This window comes from Idiotropiscis lumnitzeri, chromosome 6 (genome assembly GCF_059441095.1).
Source record: "Idiotropiscis lumnitzeri isolate Australia: NSW breed Sydney's pygmy pipehorse chromosome 6, RoL_Ilum_1.0, whole genome shotgun sequence".
Lineage (NCBI taxonomy): Eukaryota > Metazoa > Chordata > Actinopteri > Syngnathiformes > Syngnathidae > Idiotropiscis > Idiotropiscis lumnitzeri.
The window spans coordinates 17,267,759-17,289,509 of record NC_142396.1 but is presented as its reverse complement, the minus strand read 5'-3'; the positions used below and the strand labels follow the sequence as shown (position 1 = coordinate 17,289,509).

General features: G+C 41.6%; 1 protein-coding gene across 2 annotated transcripts; it reads right to left on the bottom strand.

Moving 5' to 3' along the window:
- Window positions 1-905: 905 nt before the first annotated feature.
- Window positions 906-18,543, bottom strand: rassf8a (Ras association domain family member 8a). Of its 2 annotated transcripts, none has more exons than XM_088299507.1 (6): window positions 18,227-18,543; window positions 10,913-11,113; window positions 6,018-6,811; window positions 5,705-5,902; window positions 4,199-4,343; window positions 906-1,575 (listed from the first exon to the last, which is right to left on the bottom strand). In XM_088299507.1, exons 2-6 carry the CDS (start codon window positions 11,013-11,015, stop codon window positions 1,454-1,456), a joined length of 1,362 nt encoding a protein of 453 aa, XP_088155633.1. In that variant the 5' UTR covers window positions 11,016-11,113; window positions 18,227-18,543; the 3' UTR covers window positions 906-1,453. The 2 variants fall into 2 exon arrangements, with proteins under 2 accessions (XP_088155633.1, XP_088155634.1); XM_088299508.1 differs by having other exon boundaries at window positions 10,913-11,110.
- Between the last annotated feature and the right edge of the window lie 3,208 nt (window positions 18,544-21,751).

The following is a 21,751-nucleotide window of genomic DNA, read 5'->3' as shown; positions in this document are numbered from 1 at the left end:
GTATAGGCACAAGTACTCCGTCACGTTTTGTTCTTCTGTCAGACGGTTTTATTGAATCATGCCATTATCATCTCATCAACAGTTACAACCGTATATCTGTCAAGGTGGAATAAAAAACATGTAGTAACACTTGACATCTTGCAAATCTCAAGAGCATTGTAAACAATAATCACAGCTATATCTCATCCACAAATCCACCCTTATTTTTCATATAAAAAAGATGGAATTAAAAAATAAGTGTTTTGTAAATAAATGTAAGATATACATTGGCTATAATATTTTGTATAGGATTTGTACAAAGTGACTGATGCTAAGACTGCAAACATCAACAGAATTACAGTAACTGTCTAAATAAAGTGTCAAGAATGTTTTGAGTGGGTTGAATCGGAATACTCACATTTTTACAGCAAATAAATGGCGATAACAGATTAACAACGTGGGAAAAAAAACTTGCAGCCACAGCCACGCAATCATTCTCTATGAACTATTGGCAAGAACAATTTAAACTCATTGCCATGCTATCAGTGCAGCAATGTGGCACTACTAGAACTACCCAAACTGCAGACTTATCTCAATATCACCACAATATGTTCATCATCACTCACTGCCCATCAAATACATTAAGGCACTTTGCTGTTGTTAGCAGCTGAGATACAATCCAACATTAACACATATTGTACATTAAAGAGCTGTAGCATGCCACAAGTGAATCACTGTACTGTTGGTGCTCTGCACATACATGGCTATAAAAACATCACAATCATGCGCTCAGAGCTGCTTCTCTTTGGCCACAAAGCAGAAAACTTACAACAAAAAGCAAACAAAACATCTTGAGAATTAACTTGATTTTATGAAGCCAATATTACTACAGAAATTCGGGCACTTTATTCATCATTCATCAATTGACTAGCGGAAGAAAAACATTTTATATTTCAAAGGAGGAAATAAAATGTAGAAAGGAACCTATTAATGCATAGTTTTTACAATTCAAAGTTACAGGAAACTAAATTATAATAGGTTTCTTGTATCCTTCATAATTGAAGTCATTCAGGCATCAGGCGGAGGAAATGGGTCAATTGCATAACTACTAAAATGATGTAATTCATTGATTCACATTCTTTCTAAAAAAAGGCCATTGTTTGGAATTATAGTACCAGCAAGAAACCAGTATAAAGCATTCAGCAGCTACGAGAGTCAATAAAATGGCATTTCATGGTTGTGTTTTAAAACACGTCCATGGCAGCCTGATCTGTGTTTAGAAATGATTCTAAGTGCATGTTTACCACAAGAACATTCGTTGTGCCAAAAATCCTTCATGTCAAAGTTTAGCTAATAGTTGCCTTATTAGACAACACTGTACGATTTGTGTTATTTGAGGTATGCTGTCCAAAGATGAGCCAAGAAATTAGTCATTGTGCTATAGTCCCAAGCACCAAACGTGTGTTGTGGAGCCTCAAACATAGATGCCCTCAGGGTTCAGGCCGGAGCTGAGAGGACTTTTTAAGACCCGTAGATGACTGGACAACGGTTGCAGTGACACGGGACGCTTCAGGGAGCCAGTTAGTGGAACCGAATCTACAAACACAAACAGGAAATAAAAATGAATTTTGCACATAATACATGTCCATTTTAATTTTACTATGATCCAAATCCACCTATGCAATTTCTGTAGTGATTGTCCTTATTAGGATCACGGGTGAGCTGGAGCATATCCAACTGATTTTGGCGGAGAGGAGTGGTAAAGCCAGAACTGGTCGCCAGCCAAACACAGTGCACTTATGACAAACAACTATTCATATGCATATCCACACCGCTAAACAATTTCAAGTCCTTCATTAATATAACACGTTCTTGGGAAGGTGGGCAGGAGGAGAACATGCAAATGCCACTCATGATGCTCAAGCGAAAGATGACAGGGGGAATTCTAATCTGCAAGCCAGATATAAAGTATTATTCCGATTTCCACCATGTGCCCTCAAGCCAAGTCAAAACTGTGAACCACAAGCACCAATAGGAAAAATTTAAATAAAATAAAAAATACATTACTAAATTGCACCACCAAGGGGCAGTGCTGAGACACAAAGCGCATTTTTTGATCTGTTCACATTTGACACACATGCAGCCTTAGAATAAGTTTAAAGGAAAGGACTAAGAAAGTTCACGTGTATAATTGAAAACCATTATCACGGGGTCAAAGGGCACCTCAGACGGTCCAATTCAATGTACTGAAAGTGAAAGGGAGCAATATAGTAACATTTGATAAACATCTTGTGTTACTATCTTTGCGTCTAGTCTTGCATTTGCCAAAACAACACGCCTGCAATCCTCCAAGTTAATATTAATGCAAGGCGCCATACTGGGAATGGATGTGACGTCACGTCGTCCACTGGGCCTTCTAACGAGTGAGACGCCACATTGTTGTTGTTGTCATATCGTGCTTAGGGGCTGGACTCAAACGTTAAATTCACAATAGTTGTTCATTAACCATTTAACCACAGAATGGTGCATCCATTCAAATAAATTACTAGACAGTCCAAAATATCCAATCCTTTCAATCTTATCATAATGGTAAATCCAAATGTTGTCCAAAGTGCTTTACCAAGACTCAAGTTCACTTTTTTTTTTAAAACATATCATGCATACATGCATCAACCTTTCATTTAAGAAGTTAGTTATTTCAACCACCAGGATCCCCCGCTGTAAACTGCCAGCAGCCAATCGCGATCCAGACCCGCCTTTCAATGGCACAACGTCACGGTTCCTCTCCCAGGAACCAAAAAGGAGCAAGTATGTCTGTGCACATTTGCTGAAATGGCTTCTTGAACAGAAACGTACTCCCAGTAATAGAATCTTTTTTATTTCAATCAACCCGGTGCAAAGCAAAACATGTTTAGATGCAATTTGCCTTGATAAACCAAATAGATTTTTCTTTCTGATCAACACGGGTAGACTTTAAGTGAAAAGATTTATTGGTGTTAAGCTTGAGTATTGATTTGGATACTCTTCAATCTTAAAGTTGTTGCTTACTGTCTATTATAAAACGGTGGTGTGAGTGGTAAGCATGTCTGTTACAAACCGGACAGAAAGACAAATGGTCTCCTTTCGTCCAGATTTTTCCCCTTGCCAACCAAGGATGTCAAAATTTAATGTTAAAAAAATAAAACTCTCTGTGCACCTAGCCATAGGCCACCGAAGCTTCGATATTGCATGGAGGTGCAATACATCTGGTTCCACGGTCACTTGTAAATTGGTGCATCAGAAGCCTAACAGGATTTAGTCAACCGTGTCTTTCAGACAGAATTTGCCATAGCAAGTGTGCACTCAGTCAACACACAGCGACAATTGCTTCCAACACAAAGAGGCGTGGGCCGTGAGTCTCGGCTGTTCAACTTCACACTCTGCTCAAGCCTGGCAGTACTTAACCTCTGTTATGTCTCTGAATCTGACTGAGATGGAAAAAAACAGGGTAGCTGGTGAGAGAGTAAAATTGCTTGTGTGTCAGTCATGTGATTGACTGGGGATGAATGCAGTGTGCGCCCAGAAATCAGGCCGGATAGCCTCCAGCATCTCTTTGACCCTAGTCAGGATAATTTGTTGATAATGAATGGATGTTTTCAATTATCATTAAGCAGTCATCTTCCGGAAAGACAATTTACTGGCTAATAGAAATAAAACTTTTCTTTGACTGTGATTGAATCCATGTAATTCAGTGCTTCTTGTCTGTTTGTCAGCTCTTTTGGAGGAAGGCAGTGCTGAGTGCTGTGGTCCGATGAGCCGTCCCCAGAAAGTGCTGAGTGTGCGATAGAGCACGTGTGTGAAAGAGGCTCACGAGGGGAACGGAGGGTAAATGAAGGACTTGAAGTCAGCTTCTCTGGCTGTCGGCATGGAGACTACCCATGGCGCACTATTCCTGCTAAGGCACCTTGTACTCTCACGTATGATTACACTATAATGCATGTCTGAGGTCAGAACCATTCACATGGGTCAAATATAAGTGAGCCTTGAATTACTGACTTGCCATTTCCACAAGGTCTGCTCTCTGTTTGACATTTAACTTGACAGTGGCAGCTAATATAGACAGCAATGCTTAAAGCTCTCATTATTCAATGCACGTGCTGATCATTTTTTTAATCCTTTACAGAGCACAGATGAGTATATCCACCAATGTATATCTAGCAATTAAATGAGAAGAGCTTACTTATTACACGACTGGTGCTTATACTTTCGTCCTCCGCAGGTTCAGCCGGCAGCACTGTGACCTTGGTGCCAGTTTGCTTGATGAACTGCTGCAGGTTAACCTGCCTGAGCTCCTTGGTTAGCTGATCCAGCTCATGCTGCATGTCCTTTAATGAAACAGTATAGTATCATGAGGATACAGGAACGGGTAAAACATATATATTTTATTAAACGAAAACATGAAACATGGGCTGCATATCGTCATTCTGTATTTTTTTTCTTGTGTGTGGCAGAAAAATCACAGAGTTGCTTCGAGGCTGGGAGAGTGAATTTCAATTTTCTGTCCCTGATTTTAAAGCATCCAGTGATTGTAACCTCACCCTCATAATGTGAGCAGAGATACAGCAAAGTTGCATAATGATAATGATTCACCAGTACAACAATGAAATCCCGGGAGCCACTATGCTAATGTTCTCAATTAATTTTCTCCATACTGATATTGAAGCTCTGAATGGGCAAGTGTGTTGGATCATGTTGAGGTTGGGGTTATCAAGTTCTTCCACACCTAATTCTTCTGAGGCCCAGTCATACTGGACGAGAAAAAAGCTTTGAAAGCATTTAATTGTCAAAAAGTCTGGGGAAGATGAAGATTTAAAGTGTTCATTCCAAACCCTGTTCGGTTAATGCAGGGATTAATTAACTTTTGGTCCATATCATTATGTCTTCATCCTGGAGCAGTAGCTTTATATAGGAGGTCCGCAGTTTAATTTCAAACTTATGGCGTCAAAGTAACCTGAGTTTGTGTAGTATCAAAGTCATAATTCGTGTGTACAGTGGTGCCTGGAAATATTTAATTCGACCAGTGACTATGCTGAGTTACCTTGATTAAGAAGTACGGTACATAAATAAAACTTTCATCCCTTCCTCCTAACTCAAACACTCACTTGTATCACGAATCATGTTTCTCCATTGAAATGATTGGAAATGCCATTAATCCGTTCCAAATACCCTAAAAAAATTCACTTTGTGTTTTTGAATAATGAAAAACAGCACTCTAATAATGAGACTAGTAAAAAAAAAACAATAATAACATAATTACAGACAATGTAAAGCGTAAATTACGTTTGTGCATCATGACTTAATACTGCAATTAATTCACTGTACTGCCCGCCCTGGCCACTGGCAGGCAGTATAAAAAAGTCCAAAAACGAAGACGGGTTGTACTTCTCCCAGTACTACTGGAAGTGATTAAATAAAAAGATAAAGTTATCCTTGATTAGTCCCACAATGAGGAGATTTGCAATAAGAGTATAAAGTGTGATAGTCATTTTTTCATACCTGTAAGCAGTGTTATGCAGTATTGCAACTCTACATACAGTATGTTGCTTTGCATGCTTTCTTGTGTCGCATGAAAGTGTAAGCTCACGCCGCGGTGTAAATGAATTCACGACCATGAAATTTCGAAAACGGAGGAATAATTGACTTTGCCGTTTGACTCAAGGGGACAATGATGATATATTTGTCTCACCTGTAACTTCTTACTGCTTTGTGCCAGTGACCTGTCCACAGCTCTGCAGCTGCTCTCCATCTGGACAGCTTGTCTTTCTTGTGCTTTCAGTTCTGCTTTGATCCGGAGCACCTGAGCTCGAGCCTCTGCCTCATTGAGCCACTGGGTCTCCTGACGCTCTCTCTGCAGACGCATCTCCTCCAAACCAGTTTCCACGCTCTGATGGAACAGAAGACAGACATTGTTATGTTTGCAACAAGTCAAAAAGTAGCTTTGAGCTCTTCATTTGAGTATTTGTGTTCCGAAATTGCTCTTCTAGTTCAACAAAACACACCTGCACCATGGCCAGTTTCTCCTCAATCTCCTTTTCGCAGCCCTGTAGACGACCACGCAGCTCTTCCAATCTCTCCTCCAGCTGCCTCTCACTCTCCAACTCAATCTGCAACTCAGTGGTCCAAAACTCCTCCTCCTCCATCTCCACCTCAGTCTTCCTCAGATGCTTCTCCAGTCTCAAAATCTCCTCCATTAGACCCCCACCCGAGTCCCCAATGAAGACTGGAGCTCGTCCTGCTCGCACATCGGCCCAGGCTTTAAGCTCAACTTCATAAGCCTCCAGTTTCTTCTCCAGCACACTAAGAGTTTCCCTCTGAATGCCCACCAGTCGAACCAGGTCCTCCATGCGACTGGCCCACAGGCCTTGCGATGCACTCCCAGTGGCTCCTCCAGCATTGTGGTAAGTCCCACCACTTCCTAGATGAAGTCTCCTCTTTGCTTCAGCTTCACTTATCCGCCCACCGCTCAATATTTCCCTCAGATCTCGGGGCGCTCCTGTAAAGGTGAGAGACTTGCGCCGAGGCTCACGGCGACAGAGGGAGCGCTCATTGGGATGGTGAAGCTTTGCGAGTGGAGGGAGGCTCTGTCGGTGGAAACCGCGTTCAGGCCCCCTCAGAGGGGGCCCTTCGGAAGGGGGTCGTTCAGTCAGGGAAGGGCCTGTCCGAAGCAAAATCAGCTGGACATCACCTGCGTATTGACCCCACGTATTAAGAGAGGCAACTGGGCTCTCATGAGGGGCTAGATGACGCTCTGTGTCCCGCCATTTTTCTACCAGAGTGTATCTCCCAGTCCGACCTGCCACCAACACAATAGAGAAATGCTTTTAAAGCTTTTGTACAAAAGAAAAATGAGCTTCATGATGAGCTTTCAAATTTTTATCATCACATGGACAAAATACAGGCTTGAAAATTAGCAGTGCTCAACACCACGTCACAAAGCATTTGTGTTAAAAGAAAAGGAAAAGGCAGAGGAGGGGGCTCTGCTTTGTCAGCTTGGCAGGGGAGAAAGGGATGAGTCATACTTTCCCTCCTCCAACCCTGTATTTGTGGGAAGTGATGTCAATACAGTCTGCTCAAGCACTTCTATTACTCACAGAGCCGTGTGTGAGTGTGTGGGTGTGTGTGCGGGTGTGTGCGCGTGTGTGTTAGGGTAGCACCGCCACACTTGTCTGTAAGGAATTGCCAATAAAGCCATGATGACCCACTGAATCCCAGCAGGAATATCATATAGAGGTAGATTAATAAATGTGTTTTTGTTTGTTAAACGACAGATAAATTGGTTGATGAGTGTTTTACAATATACTTTACAATACAGTGAAACCCCGCTACTTCGCGGTTCACCTTTCGCGGGTTCAGTGCTTCGCGGGTCTAAAAAAAATATTCAAAAATTAAAAACTTCTTTGCCCGGGCACGATCGGGGCTCTCCATTCGCTCCGCTCCGCGGGGCATTGTAGTTTCACCGAGCGGCACGACGGGCGCTGGAGCGGTTAGACGGCCGGCTTGCGCCGAAGAAGAGCGTGGGCGAAGACGAGAGTGGACAAAGAAGAGCACGTTCCCCCGGGCACGATCGGGGGCGACGTTTCGCGCGGTTCGGACCGTACCAGAGCTCCGGCCGGTGTGCGTGGCAGTTAAGCCGAAGAGGAGCACCTACCGCCCGGGCACGAGCGGGGCGACAGTTTGCTCCGTTCGGGACCATACGAGAGCTCCGGAGGAGGCCGGCCGGCGTGCGTGGCAGTTAAGCCGAAGAGGAGCACCTACCGCCCGGGGCACGAGCGGGCCGAAATGAAACCGAGTTCAACCGAACGGAGACACGCTTCGGGGGAGCAGGTCCGGCGTGCGTGACAATTAAGCCTAAGAGGAGCACCTCTTCCGCTCGGGCACGAGGCTGTCAGTTATGAATGAATAAATGAATAAATAAATAAATGAAGAATGCCACCTTTCATTTCACTGTCATGATCCGTGCCTGTCATGCCGCGTGTGTTTTTGTTTTTTCAGCTGTGTGGGCGTTCCTCCAGCGATCGTCTCGCGCCATGCCATCAGCTGCTGCGAGACGTGTCCACCAGCCCCGCACCGGATTCCCATTCACTCACTGATTACACTCACTATATAATCCACCTACACTGACTACCTGGCGTCGGATTGTTATCTTACTTGCTCATGCTCCCGTACTTCGATCGTTATCTTGTTCAAGTGTTTCTTGTTGTCGCGTTTTTCTTTCATTTCGTTATCAGCTACAGCTCGGCTCGTTTTCTGTTCTCTTTTTCTGTCGATGATTGGTCTCCTCTTATCTTAAGCAATATTCGTTAGTCATTCCTTGCCTTTTTGCAAGCGTTTTTCGTTGTATAGTTATTCCCTTTTCCTGGTGCAAGTGTTCCACCAGCGCTTTACGTTCTTTCCGCCGATAGACTGGTATTATATATATTATAGCCGATAGACCCTCATAGTCCTAGTATGTAATTGGATACTGACTATATTGTGATTATAATAAATATCTTTGTATCACCACCTTTTTTCCCGTGTCTGCGTTTGGAAAGTCCTGCTCAATCCTCCAGCTCTGCTGGAGGATCATAACATTCACAGGGCACACCGGACGGCGTACCAGCAGGTAAAAGTCGAAGTAATTAAATAAATACAAAAAGAAGTAATTGAATAAATACAAAAATAATGGCTGGGGAATAAAAAATAATAAGTTTTAATAATAATTTGGGTTTTTTTGTTATAACATGAATTCCACTCTCTCTCTCTCTCTCTCTACCCGTATTCTATATGGTGTACTGTATACAGGGGGGTATACTGTATACCTGTATAGGTTTTTCTAAGCATTTTTGTAGGGGCGCCGCTACTTCGCGAATTTTCAGTTTTCGCGGGTGGTCTCGGCCCCCATTAACGGCGATAACCGGGGTTTCACTGTATATATTCTGGAAAATCTGCATTGGGAATCCTATTTCCCATTTGTGTTTCTGTTTTATTTTATTGGCTAGACTATCATACGTTGGAATTTTTGTTTGTGTTATTGTTGGTGCATGCAGATGCAAATCCCTATCAACACAATATAATCACAATGCCTAAAAACATTAACAACATGTTTATATTGTATTTATTTAAATCCACTTCAAGTGGTAAATTGAAATAAACAAGAACAAGCATTTGTTGAGAGGCTAAACTGAGATAAATTTGCAACCATAAGGGAGACTATGATGTCTAGTTTGAAGCCAACCCAAGCTCAATCAAGCAACTTTTTTCGAGATCAAAACTAGTACATCATCATAACATCAGACAGACTCACAAATTGTCTCGATGAGTGGGTGGGTGCAATAAATGCGCTACATCCAACCTTTCAACTGCCATGCGGAAAAAACATTTTTAAGCAAAACACTTAGTTTGTAAAAAAAATATGTCTTCTACTTTGCTTTAGTCGCATGACTGCTGCTAAAGGTGAATGAATGTCAAGTGTCTAGACGTAACTTTTGAACTTGTGCATAACTCCTTTTTTTGGGTGCACCAGCACTTAAGTTCGTTGCACTCGAATTGAAATCGCATTCACAGCTGCCAACCAGTTGAAATTTACTTCCTGAACAAGTTATCAGAATTTTCACATTTTTTAAAATTCTTTCAGGAACATTACAGCGTCACTGCGCGAGTGATTCATTTAATATGAATGCTTCAAATAATAAAACACACCACAGCTCACATATATCTCATCTTGTGGAACACCAATTCTAGGAGGGTAGATCAATTCAGAAAAATAAAAGGAAGGAAAGAAGGAAAAATCTTTTTCAACATAGTCACAAGGTCTGTTGACCTCTTCCTCAACAACTCCACAGACAAGTGGGTGCAGAAGGGAGGGATTTGTGCTGTGCAGTGGTTTCGAGAACACACTGGATTGGTGACACAGCTCATCAGGGAAGCCTACAAAAATAAGGGTGACCTCACAGTCATGAAACAGATGAACCTAAGGTAAGGCTCCAGTTACCCTTGAAGTCCATTGAAGAGAAGTTCAAGGTCACACAAGATCATTTGTAATGTTGTACAGAGACACAGCAGACCCAAAGGTGGTGGTCTCTGCAGGAGTGGTGGTGAAGATTAGCAACAACTACAGTGATCTGATGGGTATGGTGACTCATGCTCCCAACACCTCGGCACGGGGAGTGCAAGGGAAAGGAAACATGGAAGCAAAGTTTGGAAGAGGTAAGGGCTGCATTGGAGGAAGAAAGATCAAGTAGAGTGGCTGCTTTGAGGCCTGGATGAGTCGGGAGCTGGCAATGAACCGAAAAGTCCCTTGGATGGACCTCCGGCAGACACACACACTACATATACACACAAACACTATAGCGTTTACAGGTCATTTTTTTTTAGATCTTACAAAATAGACAACTTAGTTTTAAAAGTCTAAAGAAATAAGTGCAAGGAGTTCCCAGTCTCATCTGCAGTTCTTATAATTCACTGAAAACAAACATCTCTTTAAAGTATACTTTGGCAAATAGTTTTCTTTTAGTTGTGAGTTGTATAAGACTGACATTATTAAAATTTCGGCAAAGTCTGTTTATTGTTACCTCCTGTAGTGCCTGTGACTCAAGGTGAAAAAGCAAACAGGTATTTTACTGCTGATTGGCTGCTACCCACGGCACAAGAAACCAATCACCATCTATTTTTCATTAAAGTGGGCAACCTGGAAACCATTTTAGCTGACTTTAGGGGAGAGAGACTGAGTACACCACAGGTCGCCAGTCGATCACATACAGCATAGTCAATGAACCATTCACACTCATATTTACACTTATATGGACAATATTTCGTCTTCAGCCATAGGATGAAGCTAGCGTACATGGAAAAGAAAAAAAATCACAAAGGCATGATGAGAATGCAAGATTGTGATTTATTGCACATCCAACCTTACCTATCGCCTGAGCCAGCGCAATCACCACTTCCTGGCAGGTGGTCGATTCCGTAACCCCACACACGACCCTTTGAACTCCATCCACCCAGACCTTGAGCTCCATTGTGGGTCAAAAGTGTCGAGGCTTCCTGAGATGTGTTGGCCCCAACATTCTTGAAGACAACAGATGCGCAAGGGCAGCTGAAGCCCTTCTGGCTGCTTCTTGAGAGGAAACACAAGAGGAAACAGGAAACAGCTAGTGAGGATGTGCTCAAGGATCACTTATTTTAAAATTTAACTCAAACCGTTGTTATTTGGTACCGTTAATCATCTGGCTTTTAACAGTTGCTCACTGTGAAAATATTGAGTGCAGTCATATCCTTTATTAGCAATGCCAAGACCATCTGGCTGTAACACTTGTTTTGCACGTAATAGGTAATGTCGAGTGAAAAGCTGGAAAAATAGTGCCAGCAGACATTCCCAGGCCCAGATCCTGCTTTTGTAAGACAAACTAGGAAGCCATGAGGATGGAGGAGGAAAGTTATTTGTGACATAACAGAGAATGAAGCAGCATGAAAATGTTTTGTAGCAAAACAGGAAGGTAGAGCCAGAGGGGATCAACAATAGAAGGAAGTGACAAATGCTTTTGTTTTTGATGCCATTCTTCTTTGAGCTACACTAATTAATCCCATCTGCTCATCAGAACATGCACAAGCTATGATGCAAGAAAGTACGGCATGACCAAAGGATAGTCACTACAATTATGCTATTACTTACACTAAGTCAGTTGTTTGAGAAATTGTACGTGTCAGAAAGTCATTTACGTCAAATTTCAAATCTCTATACGGATATCAAAGCAATCTGCAGAATATGACATTTACATGTAGTTTTCATCCCGGCAGCTAGCTGCCACGGTCAGATAAACGGGATTTAAGACTCACGACTGGCTCTGCAGGTTACTTAATTAAACGGAAATGAATGACTTTTTTAAATGCAGGACTGACAGCTTCACTACCCTGTGGAGGATAAATAGCACCAATGGATGGTTTTCTCCAAACACATCCTCTGAAACTGGCAATGCTGGTAAACATCACTGCTTCTGAGGGAGCAAAAGCATATCCGCAAGATTTGCACAAGGATGGAGGCAAGCTCTTTTACATAAGCTGCGCCCGACTTCCATTGATTCTTGTTATGGTTTAAAAGAACTTTGAACAGCAAGATCAGAAATCAGAATCAGAATCAGAAAACCCTTTATTGTCAACAAGATTAGAGAGCTCCCCTCTCCAGTGCAATACAACAATAATTAAATTAACTATATAAATTAGATTAATTAAAGAATTAAATAATTAATTGGAAAATAATACAAAATTGGATATATAAAAACACATAAAAAAATATATATCAAGACAATAAATCAGTGTGTGGATTTTGGATAGAAAAAGTATACACGTTAAATTCAATTGGATCCGGAACTTGATTTCAGTTACAGTTTACGTTAGCAACGAGAATTGCCTTATCAACTTAAAAGTATATTATACATCCATCCATCCATCGGAGCCGCGTCTCCTCACAAGGGTTGCGGGCATGCTGTTAGTTAATTAGTTAATTGATTGTTAACATTCCCTCATTGTTGATCAAGTAAATGTAATTGCTTTCCCTATAATTATGTTTATTGGTCAAATGCTTCATTAAAACACCTGACCTGATGTGTTAGAGCCGGCACGGTGGCCGACTGGTTAGCATGATGGCCTCACAGTGAGAGACAGCATCGGGCGTGGGTTCAATCCCGGCTCCGGCCATCCTGTGTGGAGTTTGCATGTTCTCCCTCTGCCTGCGTGGGTTTCCTCCGGTTTCCTCCCACATTCCAAAAACATGCATGGCAGGTTGATTGGACACTCTAACTTGCCCCTAGGTATGAGTGTGAGCGCGGATGGTTGTTCGTCCCTGTGTGCCCTGCAATTGGCTGGCAACCAGTTCAGGGTGTCCCCCGCCTACTGCCCGAAGATAGCTGGGATAGGCTCCAGCACCCCCTGCGACCCTAGTGAGGAGAAGCGGTACAGATGATGGACGGATGGATGGATGATGTGTTAGAACTGTGAGGAAGTCACATAACTTACACAAGAGTGAGTGGGTAAATGTGTGTAAAATGGCGAGGCTTTGATCATTTTACGGTGGCTGAATTCACTTTTTGTCCTGAATTTAGACTTCAAATGAAACAGGCATAAAAGAGCTGAGGGATGCAGGGAACAGGAAAAAGGTCACATTGCAGTATTTTTCCTGCAGGCACCCAAAACACAGTAACAGCTTTATAAACCTCTTTCCCATTAAGGCCTCGATGCAAAGCAGCCTTTAAGGATTAGAAATGAGGGGGAAGGAGTGAAGAAAAAAACCCACAAAAACTGTTCCTGCTATGTTGACCCAGTGAATGAGACGTGTTTAAGCAACACAGCACAACCCGGTTTAAGGCATTTTACACACATTTTTGTAACCCTGAAAACGTAGCCGATTAACAATCACTTACATGCATGAACATTAGATACTCCCTTAGGTAGAAACGCATTTATATTCATAACAACAGCAGAAAATCTGACGATTGGAGGAGAGCTTTGTAGGGCAAAGAGCCATCTTAAACTCAGCACGCTCTATTCCTCTGGCTCGTCCGAGCCACAATCTGGGGAGATGCCCACTCGCTGATTTGTGCAGATCATCTAAGCCAAAGAAGCATTTCATGAGATTGAAGACGGCTTAAAATCCTTTGATATGATCAACCGCAGCAAACATGTAAACCCTCGTGAGCGAATGTGCTGTTGACTCAAGATGAATTTCCCTGAGAGCAGAGAGGTCTGCGTGCCCGTGTCTAACCTCCAGGTCGAGTTGGCCAGAGAAATGGCTTCAACTGGCCACTGCTGTAAACAACGCACCATATGCTTGTGTGGGTGTTTCCTAGTGGTTTACATGGTGCTGAAACTCACACCAAGGAGAAATGCTGAAAGAGCTTCACACTTGCACTGGTTTTTCCAAAGATTTACTGAAAATGAAGCAATCACAGAACGACCTTGCAAGAGTACAGTTGAAAAGATTGACGCTCGATCACTGAGGAATTATCTCAACTACATCAAACACAGTGAACCATATAGAATACTGATCTCACAAAAGAGCTCTCTCTGTAGCTCATTGAATTAAAAAAAAAAAAAAAGGAAAAAAAAAAAAACTAAATACAGTCTTGGTTCTGTTTGACATTGAGTGGGGTATTATGGTTAATTGGAATGTTCATGGAGCACTTCTGACACACCAGAGTACGTCATAGTGCTGACAATTTTCAACAATGGGCCGTTTCTTCCAGGCTGGTAGCCTTGTTTTAATGCGAAAGCGTTCAATCCATTTGCACTTTATAAACAGAAACAGATCCTTGGTGAAATAGTGAGCAGGGAAAAAAGTAGTTCAATAACCACACTGCCGTCAAAAACTACAACTGTGAGGAATGTGAACCGGGTAGGGTCACGTGGAGTCTTATGCTTTGGAGTCACTAGTTTTGAAACGATGCAAGCAGTATGGATTTTACTAATTGGAAGCAACCAACAGAACTTTATTATTTCACTGACGAAACAGGCTGCGAAAATAAGAGCAAATCCTTGCGAGTGAAACTGTTTGAATCTATTTTTAATCTATAACACAGATGGATGGAAACTTGAAGGAGTGAAGTTTGCCAGTCTGGTGGAGTCATTACAGAATGTCTGTATAGAACTGCACTCACTTCCGAATAGCTGTTGACACCCACTGAATAGCATTGACGCATTCACTGAACATGTCAAATGCTCATAATTCTCTTCAAATAGTTCATTACAATAGTAGGGTGCACTTAATTTTGGTCAATGAAAATGCAGAAGTATTTTCTGTTCTGCTTTCCCAACGCGGTTGAACACTTTCTTTCGTATTCGCTGATATGCAACAGTAATGTATCGAATTGAATTGGAATCAACATGGACTTGCATTTGTGTACGACCGACAAATCACTGCGCTCAAAAGGCAAGGCTCTTGTTTTGGGAACAAGATAAGAACGGTTCTCATCTACAAGAATGGCACCGGAGAATTAGAATGCCCTGTGAAGAGTAAACAACGGAGCGCACGGCAAAGACTGTAACCAAAAACGGGCCTTGATCTTAAAGAGTCAGCGCTGATAACATCCTGGGTATACATTCCTACCCTGTGAGAATGCAACAGCGCATGACCAAAAGATAAGGACACTACGGGAAACTGTTCTTCGTTATCTTGATGCTTATGTGGCAGTCAGTAGCTATGGTAGGCATGGGCAAGTGACGGGCCGCAGGACGCATGTGCAACCACGCTCTGAGTGGCCCCTTGAATATTTTTTTTTTCATTTATTGTGAAAAATGAAATACATTAATATACTAAAATGTTCAGTACATTGGTTTAATACAAAACTTCTTAGTCAGTGCACGGTCCTATTGTGTTTGGGCATGCACAAGTGCGTCACAACCAAAACAACAATGACGGCTCGCAGGGCTCGTGCAGTGCTTGAGCTGATAAGGCTTATCCTGCAAAGTCTACATTAAGCATCAACATTGTGGTGTTACATATATATATTGTATATCTAATTCGACACCATACATAAGCAGACAAATGGTATTAAAAAGATGCTTCTGGATCAGACCCAAGTTGATGTCACGTGTCGTCATCATCATGTATTGGCTTGGCTCATATATTGTGTTTAAAAAGGGATTGTTATAACAGTGTTGCCATCTATACAAGACAGACGGTACTCAAAATTGCAAAGCAGGTTTTTTTCTTTTTTTTTTTTTTTTTTTTTTTTTTTTTTATGGTGTCGTGGTAACATTTGTCTGACATGGCTTCAAGTTCTCACTCAGTGACTTGTGAATATGAGCGCTAATGGTCGTGTGTCTCTATATGAGCCCCCACAACCTACTGTCGACTTGTCAAGGATGTAGTCGGCCTTTCGCCTGAAGTCACCTGGTTTCGGCTTCAGCTCCCGAAAGTGGATCAGCAGTGTGGAAGAAGGACGGATGATTAAATGTAACCTCTGCATGCATCAGCCAAATGTGCAATAAGTATGATTTGCTAAGTATTTTATTTGTTTATTTAAACGAGAGTTTGTGTGTTGTTCCAATATTTAAATTTGAGTCTCCTTCTGCCTCTCGAGTTGGCTGGTATTAAAAACTATTAAGCCCTGAAGCAGCCTCCACCACTTAAGATGTCAACGCTGGCAGCGACTTGAACATCTGGATGGCACATTTGGCCAGGCAATAATGCTGCTTTTGTTTCCATGCCATATGCATCGCTCACTGGCCAGCTTTGAAGAGGCAGCAGGGACACAGCAGGCAGCACGAAGCCCCTGGACAGGCAGGCTTGAAATGTTTCAGTACTGTAGCTGGTGATATATCATCTGGTGGTGAAGCTCACTCGTAAGCTAAACATTTATGCATCTAAAACTGTTTCATAGCAGGCCTACTAAAACTTCAGATTTGTTTAGTCAGCATGTCTTTAAACATCCCCTTTAATATTTTCTTTTTTATAATCTTTGCTATCCTAGTATCGTGTTTGCAATACAATTTGGTTTTGAAATGAGCAGGATGCCTGTTTTTCCACGCTATTTCCTTGGCCATAACTGTGATTTTGAACAGTCTGTCTTTGAATAATATTAAAAAATGTTCAATATGTAAATATTACTCAGATAGCGTCTCTGCTTTCCTTAACTCTGTATGGAAACAGCTTAGCTCTGATTGTGCGTGGCCAATATGTCTCTTCCTAATTTATTTATTTTAAGAATATATTGATACATATCTTTCTTAACCCTCTTTCCCTGTTTGGGTGCGCATTTAGCAACCACGGAATGGCGACGTACGGTACTTAAATAATGAGTCACAACGGTGTCGAATTCACAACAAAGTGTTTTACAAGCCTTTGTTGCCTTTCATCTGTGTATCAGAACCCCAAACTCCATAGATGTCACACTCAAAACGGGTCACAGACTCATTTTGATATGTTGTGCATTACAGTGGAAACATTTCATTATAATGAAAGGGCATTTTTAATCTAAATGGTCTTTCACTTGCATAACACTTTTCCACCTATTAAGGCACTCAATATTGCTACCTACTGATGACAGAGCACCAGGAGCTGCTGGGAGTTCATTATCTTGCTCAAGGATACTTCAACACGGTCACTATAGCCGAGGGTCGAACCCACAACCTATCTAATAGTACATGTACTAATTGATATGGCTTGGTACTTAGCAAGACATGCCGTGCTTTGCTGGCAAGCATCAGACTGTGATTTGTGATTCAATGTTACAAGATTGTTCGATGGGCTGTGTGATGACTGAAATTCGACATTATCCAAAACTGAATTGATAGATTGCTATATGCAATAATTGTAAATAACAATATTCTCAACCAGTTTTGTCATCTTACATCCTACAGCAAAGTTTAGACGCACTTATCTAAATGTGATCATATTTAATGGACATATATGCAGCTGAAAGAGATAGCCTTCAATGTGACATGTCAATATAACATTAGAATCATTGAGGCCTAAATAAAAATGTTTTTTTTTTAGGAGAGGTGGGGTAGTTTTTGTCCTTGAAGTCAAGTAAAAAACTTTGGGGTGGAGTCATCTGATTAGTTTTTATTCCACAAACGTAAGATTAATCAGAAAACCATGCTAAGACAAACATGGCACATTAAACATATTGAAAAGAAAATTATTCCATTGACGTCCGCTTCAGTGCCTTTTTTCATACTTGCATTACTTTTACACATCAAGGACATCAAGAAGTTTTAAAAGCATTACTTTTATATTTTTTTTACTTTATACGTAAAAAGTTGAAGTTGATTCTTCAACTTCTACCGAAGTATTTTAAAATCTCAAGATCTACTGTATACTTCTACTTGAGTAATGAACGTCAATACTTTTCACACCTCTGTTGAATTCTAAGTTAATATATTTTTTGTACGCAAGTACAGCAATGGACTGATGAACAAAAGCTGTTTGATCTTTTTACTGTGAGAGGAAGCGATTCTCATCTCGAAAAAACATGTATGGAAACAAATAAATCAACGCCAAAGGCACACTTTGATATTGTTGAAAATGGAAGAAAAGCATCCCAACACAGCAAGCATATAACGGTAATCGTTTGGTGCTTTTTTTGTAGTAAAGTTGAAATAGTTGCTTCAAAGCCATAACAATGCGTCATCATTTGGTGTCTGAAAGCAAGAGAAACTACCAGGAGAAGCATTTCTCAACACAACAGCAGTGGACAATAATTCCACTATGATTACCGCCATGTACTGCTCTTACCTTTATGGCGCAAAGAGGACTCGGCTCACTGCTCCTTTTGCGAAGTGAAGTTTGCAGATGAAACATTCGTGGAGGTGAAAATAGCACAAATTGTGTCCTTCTTCACCATTGCCCCCCAACGACCCACGACAAAGTGCTGTTGGTCGTTTCGGCGACAGAAATAAACGACAAGGACGTTTGAGCACCCCGTCCCAAAGTTTCAGTCGGTCTACTCGGAATGTGCTCGTGTTTTGCTCTCTCGCCAGTGAACTGCGGGGAGAAAAAAAGCCCCTCTCCCCACACTTGTCTCCTCTCTCCTCCTGCAGGCGCACACATCGCATTGGAAGTGGGGCACCGCAAGGCATTGTGGATCGTTTAAAGGGAGAGGCCACCCTGAGCCACAACTCCCGCATCCAGGACATCTGGTCACGAAGAGGCGTACCTGAACATCCGCGCGTACTGACCTTCAAGTCGGCTCACCTCACCAAGAGACACGATACCCACGGGTCATTTGGGGAAACGTCCCGCCACGCCAAAATCAGTGATTCTTAGTGATGATCTGCGATTAACAATTCGCAATCCCCCAACTCTGCGCGACTATAAATAGTATACATTTGTATAGGATGGCCGAGTGGTCTAAGGCGCCGCGTTCAGGACCCAGTCTCCCCAGGAGGCCTGGGTTCGAATCTCGAATTTCCCCTTTGTGGGACTAATAAAGGGAATATTAAAAAAATATTTTTATAACGTTATTATAAGTACAGCTCTGTATTATGAATCATTCACATTAAAAAACAAAAAAGAAATTAAGAAAGATGCATCAGAGGATAACTTTAGCGTTTATTTACAAGTCTACAGAAAAAGAAATAAGTGCATTAACTTGCCTGTAATAATTAAATAGATAAAAATGTGCACCACTGTCATGCTCCCCAGTTGAGATTTGCCCACCGCGGCATTGCACCGTTGCTCCCCAGGCAGACTGCCCCATTATTTGAGGACTGCTTTAAAGTAAATGGATATGGGAAATTAACACGCACAATGGCCTCACAGTGCAGAGGTCATGGATTCGATTCCGGCTCCGGCCTTCCTGTGTGAAGTTTGCATGTTCTCCCCAGGCCTACGTGGGTTTCCTCCGGGTTGATTAAACACCCTGAATTGTCCCTATAGGTGTGAGTGTGAGAACGAGTGGTTGTTCGTTTTTTGTGTGCCCTGCGATTGGCTGGCAACCAGTTAAGGGTGAATCCTGCCTAATGCCCGAAGACAGCAGGGATAAGCTCCAGCACGCCCGACCCTCGTGAGTGGTTGAGATAATGAATGGATGGATGGAAATTAACAAGCAACCACCTACTTGTAACAATACCAGAATTTTGGCAAGAAATGAAAACTGCGGAGGGGCATAACTATACAAAATATATAGGCTACTGCACTTTATAGGGCAGTGATGGGCATCTGGCGGTCCCCAGGCTTCATGCGGCAAGCATCCATACACAGGATGGTTATTGATTACTTTTGGGAAGTTATAAAACACATCACTTTTCGGTTAAATTAACTCCGCTCATCACTAGATAGCAGACATTGGTACCTAGTGCTTAAACCACCAGAGAGAGAAAGTGTGTATGCCATGGTAAAAAACTGGAAATTGTGTCTTTCACATAAAATATGAAGAAGATTATATGTTCAACAAATTTAAAGGAGAGTCGATGCGCCTAATTTGTCACAACACATTGTGTTACACAAAGATAAATGCAAGACGTACATATGAACAGAAGTTATACTCTCATGGCCATTTTCAAAACAAAAGTTCAAACAACATTGTATTTGTCATTTTAGTACGCAGTACAATGTGGACCCCAGGTAGTGCTGATGGAAAATTGACCGTGCCCCCCTTCCATCATTTAAGTAGCCAATGCCTGCTTTAGGCCAGAGTACTATTCTAAATCCATCACTCTTTTCAGGTATATTGATTCACCATGATGGCACATTTAAAACAATCATGTTAGGTTATTGAAAGTGTTAATGTGAGTATGAATGTCTCAGTATGTGCCCTGTGATTGGCTGATGGCCAGTCCTGGTGTACCTCATCTCTCACCCAGAGCCAGCTGGAATAAGCTCACCTGTGACCCTGATGAGGAGAGGAGGTATAGAAAATTAATGTATGGATTTTGAAAGTAAAAACTCTAAATCAGGAACACATGATTGTTTGGGTTATAATTTGTGCAACTGGCACACACACAAAATTGCTCAGGGGATAAATCTAAAGACCACAAAATAGATTTTAGGATGTTTGTGCACACCCTAAGACTAACAATCTGCCAAAGCACCTTTTGCAATACGGTAAAGCTGCCTCACTATTGCGAGAGAATTGCTTTTTTTTTTCTCGACATAACACTCTTTAATGGAAAGTCATTGTCACAAGCTTCCAGTGAGCTGAGATTGTTACTAGCTACTGGGCTCTGACTGGGCCAATCCAAAAATTGTATTTTCTTCCAGAGATCCCATCTATCCATTTTCTATATTGCTTGTCCTCACTTGGGTCACATGTGAGCTGGAGCCTGTCCCAGCTGACTGGGAGGGAAGCGGCGTACACCTTGAACTGGTTACCAGCCGATTGGGCACATGATACAAACAAACAAATCATACCACATTCACAATGATGCGTTCTGCGAGAGAAATTTACAGTAGTCTTCAATTATCTAATGTGAATGTTTCTGGAATGTTGGAGGAAGCACATTGGCTTGCTGGCTGACTGGTTAGAACATCCGTCGTACAGTTCAGAGGTCGTGGGTCTAAGTGTGGGCTCTGAGATACGTGTGTGGATTTAGCAGGTTTGACCTTTTCATGTGAGTTTTCTCCAGGTATTCAAGTTTCCTCCCATGTTCCAATAACATGCAGAGTAGGTTAGTTGTAGATACAAAATAAATTGTACGTAGGTGTGAATGATTATTATGATTAGTACCAACGTGCTGACCAATTTATCACCATGATTTTGAGATTCCATGTGTAAAAAAATATATAAAGTATTTTTACCCGAATATTTGTGTTGAAAGGCAAAATATATGTACTTTTCACTTTTACCTTCATTGACCTTTATCGGAAATACTTTAGTTTAACTTTATTTTTTTAACAAATGTGCGACTATATAAAAGAACCACACATTAAAACCGGAAAACATACCAGTATTCAAACAATACATAGACAGGACGTTGAATTAATTAGGAATACATGATCCGTTTATATTAAGGAAGGTGGCAAGGGATGCCTTTGGGAACATAAAATATAAATTTACTGCCCCCCAGTGGCAAGTTTGAATATCTATGGAATGCCGTGTTGAAATAATACCCTGAGAATGTGTTGTTTGTTTGAAGACTGCACTTCTGAAAACTATGCCACTAAGCACAGTTTTTGTCCCTGGCTACCCATAAAATTTCTTGCTTAATTCACAAGGTAAATAAGAGAAAAAACAGTAATGACTCAGAAATATACAGCCACCTAGACTGGTTCTCCTGGGTGTAGTTCAGATTCAATTCAGTAGTTTGGCATAAAACATGG